The sequence below is a fragment of the Poeciliopsis prolifica genome, unplaced genomic scaffold (assembly GCF_027474105.1).
Source record: "Poeciliopsis prolifica strain line A6 unplaced genomic scaffold, Auburn_PproV2 SCAFFOLD014, whole genome shotgun sequence".
Taxonomy (NCBI): domain Eukaryota; kingdom Metazoa; phylum Chordata; class Actinopteri; order Cyprinodontiformes; family Poeciliidae; genus Poeciliopsis; species Poeciliopsis prolifica.
In genome coordinates this window covers 6,108,338-6,130,386 of record NW_026562389.1, presented here as the reverse complement: position 1 = coordinate 6,130,386, position 22,049 = coordinate 6,108,338, and the positions used below count along the sequence as shown (strand labels likewise).

Here is a 22,049-nt window from a genome sequence, read left to right as displayed (position 1 = left end):
ATGCAATCTTTTTAGCCCGGCATGGTGAATAACCAGCAATCCATATGGCCCAGAAAATATCACCCCCATTGATAAACATGACAGGGGAAGACCAATGATTGTTTTATTCTTTAACTCACATGAAGAGCGGTTCAGACGAAATGGGAAGACAGTTGGTACAAAACAGCTGCTGCTGTTTGAGGTTGCAAAAATATTTGGAATGAAGCAACCAAAGTCACATTGGAATAAAACTAAAAAACACTGTTCTGGTCCAGTCAACGTAAAGACCTAGATTAAACTGTAGCAGACACTCTATATGTAGTCTGAGCTTGAGCCATTTTAAAATAACCAGACTTTTGATATTTTCATTTGTTAAATTCGAAAGCTCTGTGTTGGTCTATCATATAAAACCCCAATTTTCAGGGTGTAAAATCACCACCACTTGACAAATGAGAGTGTGAAGTTGATCTTTCAGGAGCCAAAACTCTGGAAGATCCGCCTCCTCTTTTTCCACTTTACTCACAATTACATATTTCTATCAATTAAACTTTGAAACATCTCGTATGAGTCAGATATTTCATGAGATATTACACTGAAACCATAATGACCAGATTTAAACGTAAGAGGTCAAGTCCAGATGAAGAGTTTTGACTCCTGTGCAGGGTTAAAGCCTGTATCATTTGGACATATTTTATCATTTCAGATGGCTTGGAGAAGAGCAAAATACAATGTAGTGGGAAAAACATGAGATGTTCAAATCTCTGATTTGTTACAGCGCAACTAATTAAAAGTAGTGGGCATCTTTTGCTCCACTTATACATATATTTTTGTTTTTCAATTCATTGCTGCATTGTAGATTTTTGATCATACCCCTTGGACTTTTTAATATTTGACCCAATATGCAATGATTACAATGGAGGAATCTTTTATTGATGAAGGCATTTGTTGCAACTGCTTTATTCCACTTGCAGAAGCAGCTGATTGTGTCCCCCAAAGCCAAACTACTGCCTGGGATAAGACTCGAAATCCCTGCTGAGTTGGACAACAGGCTACACAGATGTAGGGCAGGACCAAAATGGAGAGTTTCAAAATGGAAGTTTAAAACCCATTTCTTCAGTTGATTGTTATGGAAAATTTAAGATCCCTGGCATATACAAAGAGGATGAGAATGTAGGGCTAACAAGGACTCAGTGGGAATATTGCAAATGCAGCATTATGTATTTCACAAAGACATGGCTGCAGGAAGATATGGCTGAATCCAAAGCCTCTCTTCTCCGGCTTTACATAGCCCCACGGAGGAAGCGACCAAACCAGCAGATACATACCGCCTGTTTTAGCTTCTGACTTCTCAGCTTTGCTGCCACAAGCAGTGGTAGATGATTTGTTTTTATAGGAAAGAATGTATGTGTGTTGTTATTTCTAGTACCCCTTTTAATTTTAGTGGTAGTCGGTATTCTTATGTATTTTTAATTATGGTGTAGAGTGTTTTTTTTTTTTTTTTTTTTACAATCCCAAGTTTTGGGAATTGAGAAAAATGTAAATGAAGAAACACTGAAAGCTTATCAATCTCCAATAAGCAATAAAGTCAAAATGTTTCCTTTAAGATTTTAGAAAAATACTTGCCTTTATTATGTTGTAAATAGTCAGAAAATAAGGTGGAGAGCAGGGGTGCAGGAGAACGTGCAACAAATGGTGCTAGACCAAGAATCGAACCCAAGAAAATGTGGAGTACACCCTCTGCACATGATTCACATGCTTCATCAGCTGAACTGCCAATGCTGCCAAAAGGTTTTGTATGAAAAGAGATTTTGACCAAACATAGTCACAGCAAATCCTTAAATACAGAAGGTTGTTAAACTAATAAGGCCTGAATATGCACAAATGGTTTTTATGCATAAAAAGCTTGAATATGCATTTTAAATATTGTTTCTATATTTATGCAACAATTCATGTCCTTGGCATATGCAGTTTTAAAATTTGGTTCAGCCAACCAAGAAGTTTGTTTAATACTTCTTGGAGGTTGCAAAAATATTTGGGATCAAACTCTTTATCATTGCTATCCAGCTTTTTTACCCTAGTGGTATTGATTGAGACTGGAAAGCCTCCTTGCCATTATCCTAATCTTGACACCTTTATAAAAAAAAAAGTCTTCACGATTAAGCGTGTTCTTATGGATAAGTTTCTCAGTGAGATTCACTGATGGAAGGTGGAGACAGAGTTTGTTCTCTCTCTCTCTGAAAGATTAAAATCTTCCTTTCTTTCACAGTCTACAATCTCTTCACTCCTGTCACTTCCTGCTCCTCTGAGTGATGAAAGGAGAAACTGATTTGTTGCTTGCAATCTTAATTTATGCATGTTTTCCAATGTTTAATTCTTCTATGCCTTAAGCAATATATTGGGGCTGTGATAAACTCCAGACCTCTTCACAAGATACCACACCTCTACCCCACTGACAGCTGGAGATAGAAGCCATACCAAACTCCTCATACAGCACCAAGATTATGGAGATGAAGAAATTTTATTTTACTTTGCCTTATAGACACATCTCATACTTTGAAATAAGACTCCATTTCTTTAAGTACACTTTCCAATACTCCCAGTTCAGCACTTCGTCACAACAAAGTTTTTCTATGCCACCCATTGATGCCGTTTACTATCGTTCTTCAGAGCATTGTAGCTTGAATATGAGCCCAACACACATGCAGTTCCACTAAGAAAGACTTTAGGATTCCTAAACATAAATGAACAAATCAAAGCAACATTTCAGGTACATATAATACATACCTGAATATGAATGGATGATACAAAGCTTGAATATTCTGATTTCAAGACAAGTGATCTAATAATTCTCAGGAACTTTATCTGGTTAGATATTTTCTATTAGCCTCATATAATCATATTTACTTAAAAAAGACTAAGTGGCATAATTACTTCAATCCTTTTAATCGTCAAATCATCTCCATTACAGTAAAAAAACTATTTAAATGTGGTCAATATCAAAAGTCTCATGAGAGATAGCTTTTCAATGGGTACAAAATTACCAAAACTGTTCGAGTGTGAAGGGACAAAATTACCATTGGGAGAGATTCTCCAGTAATATCCACATGCTTCATAACTCACTATTCACTATCTAGTCAATAAAACGGTTCAGAAATTTAAAATATTAAAATTATTTAAAAGTATAAGCTTATTTAACATCTACAAAATGCCCATAGGTAGACTGGAAATTCTCACTGCTTGTTTTCAGAGAAGAGAACCCCCTCCTGTCTTTGGATCTGTTTCAGTAAGCTGTGTGTGTGTGCGCGCATGCGGTTGTATGCATGAGGTATACAAGGGATGAATGACTCAGTCAGTGAATGAAACCATCAATGAGACACAATAAAAGTGGTAAAAAAAAAAAAAGAGCAACTTATAGAAAGGCCAGGGTGAAAGCCTGCCATTGTGTATGCATTGTGTGAGTATCACTGATTTAACATCAGTAATTATTAATGCCCCGCAACGCATGAGTAATGTTGCAGTGAGCTGACATTCTCCTACGGGTTAATCAAGCAGACATACACAACATAAATGGAGCTTTTTTTCCACCTGCGTTTGACACATACAATACAAACTCTGCTGTTTGGCATTTCCAGGTACGCAAGAGGAAAGAAAACAGTTCTTTTAAGATGTAAATACATTTAAACAGAACATTTTCACAAAAGGTAAAGAAAAACAACTTCAACAAGGGCAAAGCACTGAAATGAACTGTTAAACACAAGGGCAATCTTTTAAAAATTATCTAAGCACCAACGCACATGCTGGTGAGACTAGAGATCGAGACTGATGAGGTCTCCTGCTAAAAGTATTTTAAATGGCCCAGACAGTGAAGTCAAAATAAGTATTTTCCTTTGACTTTTCTTCAGAGGAATACCCTGGGCCCAAACAAGTAATGCTTCGGTATTTAAGAGTCTGAGAACCACAGAAGGGAATGTTTCACTGATGAAAACTATATCAACTCAATCCTCCCTTGTGGACAATTTGTAAATAAAACTGCAGGCCATATCATTTATTCTTACAACATGAATAGTTAATATTCAGCAGCATATTAAGAGGCATTACTGATCTAAGGCCAGATTATGACTATAAAAATAATTACGGACTGATATTAACATAGCTGGGAGGACTCAAAGAAAAGAAAGTAATTCCATGCAAACAGCAGAAAATGATTAATAAACCTTGAAACAAACAGCAGTGTAAAGGATTCAATCAAAGCCTCGCTTTGAAACACATAAGGTTTCAACTTGTTTTGGTCAAATTTGACCTGTGGAGATTTGATGAGCTAAATATCCATGGAATACATTTTTGCTAACTCTATAAAATACATGTCAGTAGGAAAAGTGGAATAATTACTCTCAATATATTTTTTCAGAGGGAAAACATCACTCTGGTAGCTCTGAAACTGTTTATTTGTTTAATATTTATTTCCTACTTTTTAGTTGGATTTGAGTTTTTAGCAACTTCCAATTAGGAATCTGTGACTTTCCTTGGGGTAAGGAGCATGACATGTCACTGCCGTGTTTGCTTTAGTCACTGGCTGCTAAGCTGGACACGACCCACATTTATCTCGCCACCAAAGCACAGAAAGAAAGATGGAAAGGAGAAAAAGGCCAAAAGCTCACTGATGCAGAACTAAAGCAAAAGTGGCATCTTGTGGGTCACCAACAACAGTAAACTTGAAATAACCATTTGTTTGGAGAAAAAACAAAAAACTGTCAAACCATCACAAACGTAAACATGGAATTATGCAAAACTTTACTGGGGATTCAACTAATGCAATGTCCTTTAGTCAGATGAAAGTAAGATTCCAGGTGATTGGTGTGAAGCAAAGGTTAAATGGTGGAATGTCATTAAGTGAGATGGAAGATATGTAATTTTGTGTGCCAGTGTTTCTTCCAAACGGTACTAGGAAACTTGTAAGACTGAATTTGTGAGCTCTGGTTAATCTAAATTAAAACCTGGGGACCTTAAAAGGCTCATCTTAGGCTCTTCTTTTGGTTAATTATCAAAAGCATAAAACCAGACCAATGCAGAAAGAGTTCAAAAACTGTTGAATTCCTTCAGTAATGATATTGTTCTCCCATTTATTTTAAGGCTTTGTAAATTTTTTAAATAGATTTTTTGGACTTTAATAAATAGTAGCCAGCAGACAGGACAAGGAGAAGGAAAAGGGACCACATGCAAAAAATAGTCCAACATTGGGTATTGAACTCAGGACAACCATGTCAATGGCTACTTTCTCTGCCACCCAGTGAGTCACACGTCTTTTCATTCCCAGTGCAAGTAAATAGCACTGAAATTTCCGGTGAGGTTAAAAGGCACTGATGCAAATTTTGATGCTATACCTAATCTGGTACAGTAATCACAACAGCTGGTGAACACATTATACAACCAAGATAATGGTTTAGCATAAATGTGGCCTGCAGTCGCATTTATGCTAAATCATAAACCCCATTGCCGTCCCATTTCATTCCATTACAAATCTGCTTAAAGTTATGAGAGATGACAGTTACAAAATAAGCTGCTTTGTTTGGTATTTGTCACTGAAGTGGTTAGAGGAGACTTCTCCAACTTGTTGATTTAAATAAGGATGTATGGATAGAGTTACCATTCTGCAAAAAGATACTGAGATTATACAACTCTTTTTGACCATGCTTTAGCTATTTGTCGTCTCAATTCTTAAAGGGAAGGAAGAAAAGTGTGAAATCAATCCATTTTTAGGTTTATATTATGTCACGACGTTATTCCCTCATCAAAAACACACGTGGAGTATTGATTTGATTCTTTTATGCATGTTTGAAAAATATGACACTCTGCCATGGCAAAAAACTGGGTCGACAAACCTTTGCCCCCACACCGCACTGCCAATTTCCCCAAAATTCCAACTACAGAGCAACTTTTTTATGCTCCTTCCAAACTAAACTCCTGGTGGATGTGCGAGTCTGTTGAGCTTCGATAAAAACTATTTTTCAGTCCAACACTCCTAAAAATGGTTAACGGCGTAATAAGGTAGTGTTTTTATGAAGATGTGCTGAAAAGGAAGTGTCGAAAACAGTAGGAGCTTCAATTTCAAGGTGTCAAATTGCAAAGTCAAAATTGTTTAAGCTGTGTTTGATATGCACAGCATTTTTATAACAACTCAAGTTGGTATAGTTACTTGATTCTGCTACAAAATGCCACTATGTGCCCAGAAAATACATGATATAGGCCCTTTAACGCCAAACTGTTCGCTTCACAACAGGCACATCGTAGAAGCTTGACTTTTGAACAAAACACACAATGACATCCTGGAGAAGACATCGATGATGAAACAGAATGATGTAAATAGAATGAAACAGTCATATTGAAATAGGGATGCCACTTAAGTTTGTGAGAGTGACAAATACCATCAGTTTGGGAGACACTGTAAAGCACAATAAATTTTGTTGCAATGATGTGATGTTTATTACAAACTTTGACAAATTGGAACAACAGCCCTACAAATCACCTAAATGTGAGCACATCTCCACTTTAAGAAGGGAAACTGTGAAAGAAAAAGGAGGAAAACAGAAAAATGTGACTTATTTTTCTTTTCATAAACACATTACGTACTTGCATACTCTAACCAAAAACACATTTGAGAAATGAATATGTATTTTCACTGCAGGATTTTAGAATATATATATATATATATATATATATATATATATATATATATATATATATATATATATATATATATATATATATATATATATATATATATATATATATTTTTTTTTTTTAAATACATAAAATTTTACTTTTGCACATTTGAAGCAATGTCAGAATTGAGCTTTTATTAGAATCACCCCAGATCAAAAACACATCTGAGGTCCATTTAAGTGGCTAACAGGTTAAACTTTGTGTTTGAGCCAAACTGTCATTCTAATGACCATCTCTAAAACTTCAACTGTCAATTTGCGTAAAGTTTTCTATGCATCTGATTGATTTATCTGCATATCTTGTAAAATATGTTTGACGCATTGTATCATAGTGATTTGTGGCAAGAAAAATCACTTAGTTATTTAATATACATTTAAATAACTATTGAACTTTCATACTTTGAAAGTTAAAGTGATACATGTTTTGCGACATCTATCAAAATAAAGGACTCTTTGTTTCAGTCAACTCGAGGTTTGATATTTGGATTAAAGAAAAAAATAACTAAAGGTTATAATAAAACTCTTGCACTGACCTGTCAACTTGAAAAATATGCAGCAAATTTAATATTTTCAGCACATAGGACTTATCTAAATTTAACCCAAAGGAAGACAAGTAGGCACATGCCAGATTCAGATTCTCAAAATATGAACATTTTATATAAACATTTCATAGTGTTATGTGTTTAACCAAAAATGAACAACAAAAATGTAAAATATAGAAAACTACTCTTCATGTAAGCCAGCTGGCTGACAGTGCACAGCAACAGGTGACGGAGGGGAAACCACAGCATCATTCTAAGCCCTTTACAGTTTGTGAACACTCGAATATTTTCTGGCATCTCACAGACAGGACTTTGAGTCATGAAAACAATTGGATGCAACATTTTGTCAGTTTAAAATTATAACTTTTATAAAACCTTGCCATACCCTGAAACCACTAATCAATACAATTGGGATTTTAAATAAATAAATAAATCAGACCTTGCTGGACATTTTGATAAGCCCCAAGAAACTTTCATGCATCGTTATATATCTCAGTCTGAATCTCTTTTGATGTTTAAACTTTTAGTCACAATTTCAACACAATTAGACATAAAGCAAGGCACTCTGAAAAGCTGCCTTGCGCCTTCTGTGATGTCAAAATTAAAGCTTTTCTGGAAGGAAGATTATATTATGATTCAATAAGGATTTACAACAATGCAAACTGTTGTTCTGCATGCAACAAATTATACTTAAAATGAATTTGACTGCTTTCAGAGAGAAGTCTGACTGGAAGCTTTGACAGTGTTTGGTATTCATTATACCAGTAAAGCTGCGGTGAACCAGTATCCAATAAAAGCTGTTTAACCAGAGCCAAGATGTAAGGGAACTTTCCATGAGCATGTGGGTGAGAGAAAGACACCAAGGCAGAACAAGAAAAGAGCAATGCAACCGGCCTACTTGCCACCAAGGGAGCGACTAAACAGCAGTCAGAAAGCTGTATTCACTGTGATACAAAAAGGTACAGACAGTCCCTGCACGCAGAGAAAACACTTAAGTATTTCATCATACGCGGAGAACACAAGAGAGCAGAAAGGTCACCGGGGGAGTGGGGAAGCAGAGAAAATGTTTGGACGATTTCAGCGTTTGGTTACTCAGATGTGTTTCTGCCGGCCACAGCTGTTTTCAGGCGCGACGTTCACTGGCTGTCAGAGTGCACGGAGACGACCGCGCTCCGGAGCGCACAACGCAGCCTCTGTTAACTGCTCAGTGGGCCGTGACTGATCCGAGCTGATTAAAGCCACGCACACTAACACTCGCACAAAGGAAGGAAGAAAAAAAACAACCTCGCGGGATTATGATACTGATGCCGAAGGAATGTCATTTGGACTGAAAACGGAGGCGTGCGAACCCACTCAGAGAGCTTTAAGTCAGCCAGCGCGCTTTTCACGTTATTATCCATTTATTGCGCTTATTGCAGCGGGTGGTGGTGCAAGTTGACTGGTATTTAAAACATCCCAGGATGAAGAGATTTATTTTCGTCCCTGAGTTCTTTGAATGAAGAAACAAACTGTTGATCTGATTTAAATGAAAGGAAAATGTGTATTAAATTTACAAAGCCAAATTATCCCGACTTGGGTTCACTTTTATGTCTGATTCTTCTCATCTTCCACATCCAATCACCAAAAAGAAAGGTGAAAAGGAGCGCAGATCTCCGCTTTAAAGCTGCTCACTACCATTTACAATACACCATGCAATAAATTGCGTCAAAATGTACTTTCCATTCTAAAGAACTGGGAGAAAATGGGTGGATTTGGGCAACTGTAGGTTCCTCGTTCAGCTGGCACAGGAGCGTGTCAGCCCCGGAGTTGGCGCGTCTCAGATGGCACCAGTTAGAAGGCATCTGTCATTTGATGCTTCGGCAGTCAATTACTCATTATTGTCTCACACGAGAAAATACATGATGATGCGTTGCGTAAATTGAACTATTTTTATTGTTATTTCATTCAATAAAGACTGCGACGCCCTGTCTTTATGTTTTTGGTGAGATTAAAATGTTCTACAAACATGTTTTCTTTAACAGAACAAATGGATCAAGTTACGTGCTTAAAACTTCCTTTTTGTCAGGGCAGACTCTCTACACCAGAAAAAAAAAATGAAGCGCAAACTTGATGACTTTTTCTCCCTTCGAGCGGGAATAAAACGTAATAAAAACCAAAATTCGTCTCAAGAACAAAGTAATTACAGAAACAATGAAGAGTTTGACAGTATTTCCAGTAACAAGTCTTACCTTTCCACAGGACGAGAATCAAAACGGTCTTCCAGAGGCAACATAAAACTTCCAGAGGCACATCCCCGACCTGTTACTGACGCGTGAAGGCCAATGGGAATGTTCACAAAATGGACAAACGGGGAGTCTCGTATGTTTTTCTTTTCTCAGCTTGTGTTATTTCTGTCTTTTTCCAACTTTCGGATCACTGTCGCGTCGGTGCCATAAACGCTCTCATCCTGCCCGAACTGCGCTCTCCTCTTGTGATTGTCCGAACAAAACTGCACGCTGCTGAGGTTTGGGAGAAAAACTATAAATCCTTTTGTAGTTGGATATAAAAAGAAATTCCCGAATGGTATTTCCTGTGCATACTGTTCGCTCGTTTAATCATCTCTCGTAAAATAAATAAATGAATAAATTAAAAAATAAAAATAAAAAATAAAATTCGAGTGACTCAAAACAGTTTTTTCCAAACGCTGGGCTTTTCAACCGGTGTTCTCTTATGCTTCATGTATCCAAACGGGACGGATAAAGCTTGGGAAAGCTGTCACTGACTTCATCGCACTTTTCCCTGCAAACTTTAAAGCCAACCCGAACCAAATATTTATTTTTAAAAGGTCCACGTCCGAAACGATTTTGAAACTACAAGTGAAGGCAAAACTCTGACACTTGAAATCGAATGTCTTCGAGAAAATCCAAACAGTCCTCCGTCCCCTCTCCTTGTTTTCTTTCTTCCTCCTGTCTATCCATTGACCGCTTCACTCCGCTTGCTGTGCAAGTAACGCGTCTCTGGGCTCAACTTGAGAGAATGTGCGCACACTATCAGCGAGATGGAGCAAGGCGAGGAGAGGAGAGGACGGGAGAAGAGAGGACGGGAGAAGAGAGGAGCTCTGTCGCTTTCAGCAGCCGCTTGAGAAGGCGGAGGCTGAGGGGCTGCTGGGGTTCTAGCGACGGCTGTGGGGCTGGGGAGGCTGCGGGAGGGTGGGATTTGGGGATGTGAGTGGCACTTAGAGAACCAATCAAGTGTAAAGGATATTGGTAGGATTTATTTGTGTATTTCTTTGCCTTCTTGAGGTAATTTACTTGTTGTCTTTATCTGGATGGAATTATCACACCCATATGTAACGGACAAAAAGAAATCGTCTACAATTTAAAGAGAAACTGAACTAAAAAAAACAACAAAAAAGTAACTCGCTATAAGAAGTGTGTGATTTTTTAATGAGAAATGAAAAGCTTAATTATTAAAGCTTATAGGAAACTGGACGTGCCTGTGTTGGAGCTACTTTTAGAAAAGCGTGAGCGCGCGTCCACGTCTTGTTTGTCCTCTCAAAGCTTAGATCTGCATTATTCATCCAAAGACACACGCTACACCTGTTCTCTCTGTAATCGATAGACACCAACTTCGCCATCAGCCCGCACGTGCTCATGCCCGCGCAACCTCCAGGGCACCTCGCGCACGAACTCGTTCACTTTCTATTGACGCGAGCTGTGGGCACGTGCGCGCGCGTGGAGGAGCAAGCGAAGCAAGAGGACTGAGGGTGACGCTGGAAGGGGAGAGGATACGGGCAGTTGAACAAGTCAGAAGAGAGAGAACATTAAAGTTCTCCTTAAGTCCGAGACGATATTTCGTAAACCGGCGTGCCTGCTTCCCTTTGTCAGCTAAATGTGTAAAAGCTAAATAGATGAGATTGTGACTTATTGAATTGCAAATCAGCCGGCGGAGGGATGGGAGGATTTCCGGAGACGGAGACGTGTGAGCCTCGACGCCTCTCAGTGTCTGACTCCACCACTCCACCAGAGGGACTAAGGAGGAACGACAGCACCCCCTAGTGACAGTTTTAAAGCAGATTGAACAAGCAGGGGGCAATTTACTAACATGATCTTTTTGTGTGTGTAGGTCAAGTGCATCTTAAAGTTGTCCTTTTTTTATTTCATAGATTAGGTTCCAAAAGTGAAGTTAATTCAAGGCAACAAGGACAACTATATTACTTCATGAAAACACTAAAAATGTCATCAGTGCTGAAGACATGGAGGCCTGAGGACTGCTGAGGTGTTGAAGCCCAGACTCCTTTTGCTGTGGCCTCCAGTGTCTGGTGTATCATTTCCTCATTTGCACTTCTTGGATTCTCTTGGGGGCTTGGTCATGCCAGTCAACCAGAGTCATGCTAAAGTCACTAAATCAGGTGTTGATACTTTCAGCTTTGTTGTTTGGTGACAAATTCCTGCTGGAAAATGTCACGATCCCATAGACTTTGTGTTTGGTCTTGTCTGAGGGTTTTGGTTTTCATTTTTTTGTTGTTGTTTATATGGTTTAATATTCATCTCAGTTTCCATACTGATGATTTGTGCTTCACTGTTTTTTTTTAATCCAAATCTTGCTTGCGTCTTGCATATTTTATACCTCTGTTACTGAACATCTATTTTACACCTAAGGTTCCTGTTCATCTTCAAGTTTTCCTCTGATTTCTGAATCTATGCGTTTTGGACACTTTACTTTTCATTAAATATACCTGGTGCTTATAAACGGTCTTGCTGACTTTTAACTCAATAAACCATAGAGAGCAACACCAGCAGACGAAGTGGCCTTCAAAATCCTCCCTGATTGGGCAAATTTCACACTGCTCCTGCGGTTTTCCACTCTTCCACCAGAATTCCCAACTGAAATCTAAAGTCTGCATTAATTTGAAAACATTTTTTTTTTTAACTTAATTGCAGTGTTCAGTCATATTTTCCTCCTCAGCCCTGATTCAATACATCTGATGTCTTTGGTGCAGGAATATCTCAACACAAACAATGCAACTTGTCCTTCAGCTGCACTTTCCAATAATTTGTTGAATTTAGCACTTCAAACACCCAGCTTATTTTGATAAGAGCTGTTGTACTTTATCATTTTTATGAAGGTTGCTTCACCAGTCAAAACCATCTGATTGGTTTTGAGAGATCTTAAGAGTTTTATTAAATGTATAGCATTGCTCTATAGTTAATTTGCCTTTATTTCATTGTTACAGTCAATATTGTCACATCACCTGCAAATTTAAAAATCCTGACTGACAGTGGATGACTAAATAGTTTGTGCAAAAGAAGTACAAGAGACCACACAACTGGTGGTCCCCAGTGCTTGTGGACACTAGCTTTATATCATCAATTATCAGATATATGTGATTGTCATTATGGAGGCTTTCGGCTCATTGCTTCTAATCAACCTTTGATGTTCCCAAAATTATTCTTCTCTTCTTTCTGCTCTTTTCACTCTGATTCCATCAGGCAGACATCACGCTTCGTTTCATTGCTCCCTCACTTGTCCCCAAACACATTTTTCTCTCCTCCCACTCACAAGCCAACTACTTCTCTGCAAGTAGGGAACCAGCATCCATCCAACTGCATAAGTGCATTTTACTCTAATATATTATTTCATTTCCACTCCATGACTTCCCTTTCAACAAGCTAGACATTTGCCACGACTTAAGCGTGAAAGATCTATTTTTAACTGATCTATTCCTCTTGGACTGCAGCGGAGGGAAAGCATTAGTTCAGCAAGCATGCAGTAAAGAGTAATGTTCGTACAAATAACATGTCTGTATACCAAGATACCAAGGCTATGTAGGGAATATTTGAGATTGTATTCAAAGAACAGTTCAATATTAAACATATTTCTTGTAAAATGAGAACATTCCCATTTGCAAAAGCATTCATATCCTTTGAAAGTTTTACATTTTGTCAGTTTGCAAACAGAAACAGCGTATTATATTGGAATTTTGGGTAACAGACCAGCACAAAGCAGTATTTAGCCTCAAATGCCCTCAGAATCCCCCTTATTATTATACAGTATTCATACTTAAAGTTATGGTTAGGTTATAAAAAATACCCCAGTCTTTGTGCATCCAAGACTACACAGGTTACTAATGAAGCTCTTGGGCCTTCTTGCAAGATGCTGCATGGCAGCATGTTGCTGTGGAGAGCCAAGTCAGGAAAGCAGGTCAGTACTGGGAAGATGGTTGGAGCTAAAAGCAAAGCAATTCTGGAAAACCTCAGAGGTTGAAAAAATACGTTCCTGCAGGACGACAACACAGAAGCAGAGCAATAACTGAACAGAAATACCTATAACTCAAGCGAAAGAGGTTTCTAAAAGGTATTGATTCTTGGGGTTGAAAACAAAGGCATGCCACACTTTTCAGTTTTATTTACGAAAGTTTGAAAACCACATAAAGCCAAATCACCTCAAAAGACTTTCAGTCATGTTGGCACTAGAACAAGGTCCTACACCATATTATACCAGGAAGGTTAAATGCAACAAATTATCTCCTTTCACCACACAAATATGCTTCAGTGGAAATAAAATTCAAACAAAATAACCAAACATTTTTCTGAGAAAATATGCAAAGCCAAGGGAGTTAGTTTTAAAAGCCAGCCACTGTACACAGAGATAAAGCCTGCTCATTAAAAAAAGGATATGTATTTTCTAAGCACATAGAGCCATTTTATAGCATAATCAACCATATTACCTTCTGCTGTTTTTTTAAATATGGTTTATATCAAACATGTCCCTTTATGGACAATTTGATGCCTTGACATTGGCCTCTGTCTCTTTCAGAAGCACCTCCTCTTTCTGACTCTCAGCCTCTCATCACAACACACAGTACTGGCCTGCAGCTCCAACGCTGAATGCCACAGGAAGTTCATGGATTTCTCAAAAATTTATGACAGAATTATAGGAACACTCCAGGTGTATTTTTGATAAGGGAACAATATCATAACATAATATAAAGCTAAGAAGTCAATTTTCGTTAATACTCCCCCTTTAATACATTAACCATATTTGTATATGGCCCCAGTCATCTTCAAAATAAATAGAAAACTATACTTCCCCAATGCTCTTTACTATAGGCATAAATTAACTGAGTAGGTTCATTGCAGTTTCCTTTTCCTTGTTAAAAAAATAATACTTGTCACTATTAGAGGAGGCCTAGAGGCAGCAAATGTTCATTATATCAAAGTAGGAAGACATTCATCATAAAGATTGGATTGTCAGTTTGGGGTGTAAGTCCTCAGACAACTCTTAATAGATGTTATTCCGTAAATGAAGAAAAATGTGCCCTCAAAAAAAAAAACGATCTTCAGTGTCATACTTTAGCTGTTGTGCTTATTCGCTGCCACACTGACCACAGATACTGCCCAGTTCTATTTTTGAACTTCAGTCACAATAAATCCCATGCAGTCAAACTGAAGCCACAATGTAGAAGTCCTACTTTTTATTAAAAACTTGCCAGATTTTGCACCATGTCTACATTCCTAAGACAAAGCAATATACTCATTTTTTACAAGTGGAAATAGTGATGTTTCGCTATTTTCAATGTGAACCAATGTCCAGAGGCACCGTTGGACATAATTTTTCTTGGTCACCGTTCCTGTGGCATAGCCCAGTTATTTGCACTTGGTGGAAATCTTTTGGCAAGCATGAAAATGAGGCCTGTTTAAATGGGCAGCAAGGTGAAAATTACTGTGGTCTTTAAAACTTGTTTTTCCAACAGTTCTTTCCACACACAATAGAATTGATTGAAAACAAAAAAATATCCTTATCAGTATGCATGTTTGTAAACCCAAAACATAAATCAGTTTTAGGCCGACAGATGGTGTATATCAGTGCTGGCATATTCTACATGGCAGTCAACATAAGGCACAACTGTGGTGCAGAAATGTGTGAAAATATGTGTTGATGCCACTTCACAGCCCAGACATAAAACTATAAGTTTCCTTCTTTAATATACATTTTTGTGCTCCCGTTAATGTCATGACTACAATGCTTTTCTTGTATCCCAAACCTTCAACAATTAAGGTTTAGGAAACTTTAATGACAAGAGGTTCATGACTGATGAGCCACAGACTCCAGACTGAAATGTACAAATCCAGCTCCGAAACTATATTTTAAATTTGATAAAGTTTCTAACAATGTGATAGCAAGAAAGATAAAATAATATTTCATTACATGTTTTTTTTTTAATGTTTTTTTTGGCTGACCTCTCTGTTCTAATTAAAATTGAAAATTGTGTATGATCTTACCTTTATTTTCTAACATGTCTATGCACCTAACCTTCTCCATGAATATGTCACTCTAAAAGAAAAAATAAATACAAGGCTAGAAAAACAAAAAAACAAAAACTGAAGCTTACTGTAGGGTTGCCAGGGTGGTATAGGCTGATGTCTATCTCCAGGTGTTATTGGCTGAAGTTCAACATGTGTTAAAGAATGCTACCCTTAATATCTTTTACAGAAATAGCTCATCAATCCTCACCTCAGTTGTCTTCCGGTTAGCTGATTGGTGAGGCACACCAGTCAGCTAACCGACTGGTGGCATTGAATCCCCAAATGTAATTCAGTCATTGCATTTGGGGATTCAATGGGAAGAAGATAAATCCAGTCTCTCTAGTGGGTTCTAGTGGGAGTGCATCAAGGTCTCTGTTGACGTGCTCAGAAAATCTCCAATGAGAGGCATACAGATGGAGCTCTTGCAAGATAATTCAAGTCCCTCTCACTTTTTTTTCATGTGGTGATTTTGCCCTTGTGTCTGAGCTTTTCAGCCCATCTCCAAGATTAATCTCTGCCACTTATATCCAGGATTTTGTTCTTTTGATCATGATGAACATCTTGTGACCAAAGATCAGGGCAGGAACTAAACTGAACCAATTAATTTAGAGCTCGGTTCAGTTTCTATTTCAGTGTGACAGACCAGAGAAGCGTCTGCATCAGAAAAGCTGTCAGTCTGACTCTTTTTTTGTCATAAAGAGGATGTTCTTAAGGAACCAGCCCTGTTTAAATATTCCAAATGATAATTGTATAAAATTGTTTTTCTTAGAAAGAATGTTATTCACAAAGCTAACAGTTCTCATATTGGTTCTCCTAGGTGGTAATGTTGAGTTAAAATCATTGTGTTCATGGTAGGTTAGTTCGCTGGATGCTTCCCAGAGTACATAAAAATTCCATCCTTTTTTCCAAGAGCTGAAAAAGACACACTTAGAAGAAGTAGTAAAGACTTTGATAGCGCTCCTCTCTCTCAGGTCAAATGGCTCTTGTAGAAATTCTGTTGACATCTTGTTTGGACCATAGATTCCACTCACCGGGTGGGAAAAGATGAGTGCAGCTGAAGAATCTTCCCATTTACTTCCCATTCCCTCCCACTCTCTCTTCCCAGCATTCTTTTCTTTTTGCTCTCTTCAGTCAGAGTACCATTGACATCTATTTGCCCTCTGGAGCAAACTGCATACATTAGAATTCAATTAAAACTGGTGCATAGAACTGTTCAGGCTTAAAGTGTGCATCCATGTGAATGGATGTCTGATGTTTGAAAGGTTCTGCTCGACACGTGTGTAAGGAAGCCTGTTGGGAAGGTTTCCCTCGTTTCTTTTGTTCCCATTACTATAAATCCTACGGAACACAAACACTGAAAACTGCAGAAAGTTTTGTTACTATGAATTGGTCTTTAGAAAAGGCCTCCAGACTATAGCCTGATTTTGGTCTCATGCTTGGGCGCTGGAAAACCTTCCATCTCAATAAGTAGCTCTATGTGTATTTAAGTTTTTTGTGAAATAAATAACTGGCATGAAACGCTGCTCGTGCTCAATTTTAAATTAGATTCCAACACAAATAACCTTAATTAATTGAAAAACACCAAAGTCCCATTGACACAAAACATTAGCAACCCTTTCCAAATCACTTGTAATTGAAATTATAGAGCTGTTTAAAATGCAGGTATTTTCAACTTTCAATATTCAATTTTCTGATTTGTAATCTCAGGTGGAAGCGAGAGAGCTTTGTTTACAAATAATAAGTCAGACCCACCTATATTCTACTGAGAGGATTAGTTAATATTTTCACTTCTTATGTTGTGTGACAATTTTATCATTTCTTCAAACTGAGCTTTAAAACGTCCATATAAATAAGTCTGTCAAATCTGTAAAACAATATGCAATAGTCTGTTAAGCAATGCAATAAAACCGCCACAGAATGAATGATGCAAGCATTGATTCTGGAAAGCTGGACTTGTCACAACAGAATAACACTTCTAATGCAGTTAAAGACAAACCACAATCAAATACAGACTCCTGCTCATTAGCCTTGACCAACGAAAGTCTTTGACAAGTGGAAACAATTTGTCAGTTGTGGAGAAGGACAAGAAATGCGATTACTCAAGACTGCAATTTATTCATATTCTACAAAATTACAATGTTTCCTTATAATGACTTTTAAAGCAAACATCAAGTCGTTTACCATGTGGTATTTTGTGCCACTTTGTATGAAAGTGGATGTATTATGCAATGGCTGCTGGTGGCTTAACATCCAGAAACCACTTGCTGCAGGCTCATAGGTTTTGCTAGAGGCTCTATATCTGCTTTTCAGAGATGGACGGGGTATATAAATGTTACATAATAAATGCATTTGTCTGTTGCCATTTTCACCTGGGAGTGTAAATGTTGAGTTGGGGGGTGTGGCCAGCAGCTGCTTATCTGGACTTGAAGTGACAAGTGAGACCCTAAAACAACTCATTCTGAAAAGATCTAAAATAGGCCAAACTGAGCAGAACAAATCTTATTATCTAAGAATGATTTTGTGATAAAAAGTAATGGATACGTTTTATAGTCCATAGATCTGTCCTAACCTGTTCAAGGACACATTACAGATCACCTATAAATGTCCTTAATTTGCTTTGTTGCTAGGTCAATAGGTTTTGCATGTTTGATACCTGCAATAATTTGTTCCATTTGTTATCTATATTGTTTAGTTTATCTTTGTGTGCAAAAGATAAACTAAATACTTGTAATTGTATTTGCAAGGGGAGTCTAAAGGCTAATACACACTGAGATCATACAGGGGGATGGAGGGTTAACAGGTGAAATCCCAACATCCCCTTTCCTTGCAAACTCTCTCCAGCTCATTCTGAGCAATCCCGAGGCATTCCCAGGCCATAGGGAACATATAATCCCTTCAGCAAGCTCTGGGTCAGCCCAAGAGTCTCCTCCTGATGGGAAACCTCCCAAAGGAGGCATTTGGATCAAATGCTTGAACAGCTCATCTGATTTATTTTAATGTGAAGAGGCAGTGGCGCTACATGTAGCTCCAAGGCAGAAGAACCAAGTCACCTATACTGAGGAAGCTCATTTCAGCTGATTTGATTTACATGAGTTGTTGATGGACCTCTAAATCAAGAGCTGTACTTTGTCTTTTTCTTTCAGTGATAAACCAGAGCAGTGACCACATTAATGTCAAACATGTCTCAATCTGCCCGTCTGGTTCAGCTACTTCTGTCAGTACAATAACGCAAAATAGTTGATTAGTCAAACACCTAATAATTCTTCCACAGCCCACATTTCAACGTTAAATAACCATAAACATATGATGGAAAACTGAACTGTTCAGTTTCTGGGATTTTTTTTATTTTTTCAACTACAGCTATATTAAAATAGCCTGCATGATCTCATACTTATACTTATTCAGTAAAAAAAATAAAATTGTAATCAGGATAATTGTTAGTAGGACACACAATCGTTTTGGGTGGCATGATTCCTCCAAAGTTTATGGATTCTTCAGGTAATGCTTTATTTCATTTTGCCATATTGCCATTAATGTGGCAAAATGAACTATGATCTATGAGAATACAGCTAGATGAGAAGCCGATGTAGATAACTTTATACGACAGTAATTCAGACAAATCAAAGCCAGGGAAAATTGTGCTACACATTTGCAATAGAATCTCAGTAAAAGTTAAGAGACACCTTCTTACAAGTTTCAGGGAATAAGAGATAACACTAAAAAAAATTTTAATTTTTTTGCATGAGTAAAAAAACCAAAACAATTTATCTGATTATAAGAAGGTGACATTGTTATATTCACAGTGGGCTTTGCAACAAGACAGCAATTCAAGCAGAAAATCCTTCCTATTCTTTGAGGACTTTCATAATTATTCAGTGTGTATTTTGGAGAAAAATATTATTCAGGATACTTTAAGCACTAATCCTGTTTTTTGTGAAATCTTATTTCAGTGAAGTGTGTAGCATACTACCCCAAAAAAATTATCTTGAAATTTAAAACACAAATTACACATTTATAAAGTTAAAATGCTTATTTAAAATCCATACAAAAATGCCATCTGACCAGAATGACAAGTTTATAACCTCATAATTTTCTTTCTCAGAAGCCAGTTTTAATAAAGATGTTATAGATGAGAAAGGCTTTCGACTTTTGATAGCGACTGGTGAATGAGGACGTTTTTCCCCTTCATTACACTCATAGCACTGCTGAGGTCAGAGACCCATTATTTCAATGGCTTGGGCCATGTAAATCCGCTACATGTGGTGATGAATACAGTCAATAGATGGAAGGCATCCATCTACACACAGATGGTGGAGCTGAACAGTGTGTGTGGGCATTTCCTGCCTGAACCTTGTAGCTAATCTAAGATAGGAACATCTATAGTTTGTTTTTAAACAGAAGGGCACCAGAAGAAATGTCTGTTATTTGGTAGGTGAAGTCTCATTTTCTTTTTTTCCCCTGAAAGAGCAAATATGACCATCTGGCTTGTCCATCCATTCCTGCCAAAAACAAATCCCAAAGCAACCACATTTACAATCCTTCAGGTTAGATGTTTCAGTTTCTTCATATTACAATTATTTCTAATGTTTACCATTCACACATGTAAACTTATTTCTATCTCAAGATGTTATTGGAAGATGTGCCATTTATTACTATGTTTTCTGGATTTGTTTTATAGCTAGTAAGACAAGTAAATTTCAAATCAGTAAATTTACTTGTGTTGTTTGAAGCCCAGTTAGTAAAAAAAATTCAGGTAGAAGCGGCAATAAAATTTTTGATGGGTTAAAAAATGTTGAGCAACTGCAACTTTTTGTATGATTTACTTTAAGGAAACAAATCTTACATTTATTAAATTCTACTTTATCCCAGTTAGGTTTTTACTCATAGTCAGGTCAACTATTTTTCAAAACCAGAAAGACTTTTTCTCCATTTCCTCAACGTGGCAAGAACAGGCTAAAACTCTATGCACTTTCGCACTTGTAATCCAATATGTGGTGATGGCCAGAAATGAATATCAAATATGCAACAAAATATCTGGTCTCTCCGTTTTCGCTTTCAGAAAAGACTTTTCAGTGGCACTGGACCTGCACCGATGCTCACACAATCACAAGAGCTGATATGCAGATGTGATTATCTAAATGAATCAGAGCTTTAACAGCAATTGGCTGACTTCAAGCATTTTGTGAAAAGAGCCCATTTCTTTTCCAGTCCTGGGGAAATAAAAAATAAAAATAGAACTACACTTTCCAACCACATATTTGAGGATTAATTTCCCTCTTCTCCTTTTTCAACTATGTTGACCTCTTCAGTTTATAACAGCCTCTTTGTATTTTAACAGGAAACTTTTTTTTTTTTTGCCTTTTTCAGTTTGGTTTTGAGAAAATTTCCCACCTCTTCCTAAAACCAAATTTAAGATTAGATACAGGGGTTCATTTGGTGTTGTGTCACACCACATACAGTTCTGACTCATCCACATGCTTCATTGTTTTTAGCAGTTTTCATTCACATTGCCAAAAAATAAAACTTTTTAAAACATCAATTAACAGAAGGGGGTTTATTTTATGTACAAGTATAGTTAGATTTTGGAGTCTAGATTTTCCAAAAATATCTTCCATCAGTTTCACTCACTATCTACAGTTTTCTGCCTTCACTTTAATTTCATGTTAAGGGAAGTACCTCAACAGCACACATGATGCCACAGAAACGTATCAAAATCTGGATACATTAACACTAATCTTTGTCTAATGTGGGTACACAACCTGCCAGAGGTTTGATGTGAGAGTTGCTGCCATGATGACAACTTTTACTTCTTGTGCCTCCTGTACAGCTTGTCGGCATTTATGTGAACAGAGATCAATTACAAAGAAACCTCGACCCCCTTTCTGCTTCTTCTCCACTGCTCCAGATGCAATTTACTTACCCACCGTAAATCAATGGAGACAAGTGGGGCTAATTTAGACCATTTTATGTCAAGTTGGCCTTGACCCCTCCCCATCATACTCACAAAGCTACACACTCGCATCCCACTTAATGACCAGCCGCAGTAGAGTTTATTACGCAGAACTGAGGGACACCCTTTAGTCTCACTGGCAAGACGTGCACAGAAACACACACATTCATAGGCAGAAACACTCTGCCTGCCTATTTGTGCACGCTTAAATGCACGCACAAACCATGACGTAGGCCATAACTCGTGGACCCACCGCCTGAGATCTCCATATTGCTTCTGTCAGAGACAATTTTGTTTACAGGGCCCTTTGGATGAAGTAACTGCTCAGGGGACCATCAATTACTAAGAGAAGCGAGTGCAGCACAGGAAAAAGAGGATAGTGAGCAAAAAGGGCAAGAAGAAGATAAAGGAAAAAGTTCAAGAAACACTGGAGAGTAAAAAGTCGTAAGACAGAGGTGAGACAGAAAGTTGAAAACTGGAAGGAAGAAAGATTGGTGACAGAATAAACGGAGAATACACTGAGTCTATTACTTGTACGTCGGCAAAACTGAGTCAGTTATCCATGACCTGA

General features: G+C 37.6%; 1 protein-coding gene across 1 annotated transcript in view; it reads right to left on the bottom strand.

The window, feature by feature from the left end:
• si:dkey-215k6.1 (transmembrane protein 132B) overlaps positions 1–10,874 on the bottom strand; it is a 198,742-nt gene extending 187,868 nt beyond the window's left edge. The window contains exons 1-3 of the mRNA XM_055039615.1: positions 10,819–10,874; positions 10,202–10,418; positions 9,469–9,538 (exon numbers count right to left, since the gene is read on the bottom strand). Coding sequence (XP_054895590.1) covers positions 9,469–9,538; positions 10,202–10,418; positions 10,819–10,874 — 343 coding nt within the window. The remainder of the gene's footprint in view (positions 1–9,468; positions 9,539–10,201; positions 10,419–10,818) is intronic.
• Between the last annotated feature and the right edge of the window lie 11,175 nt (positions 10,875–22,049).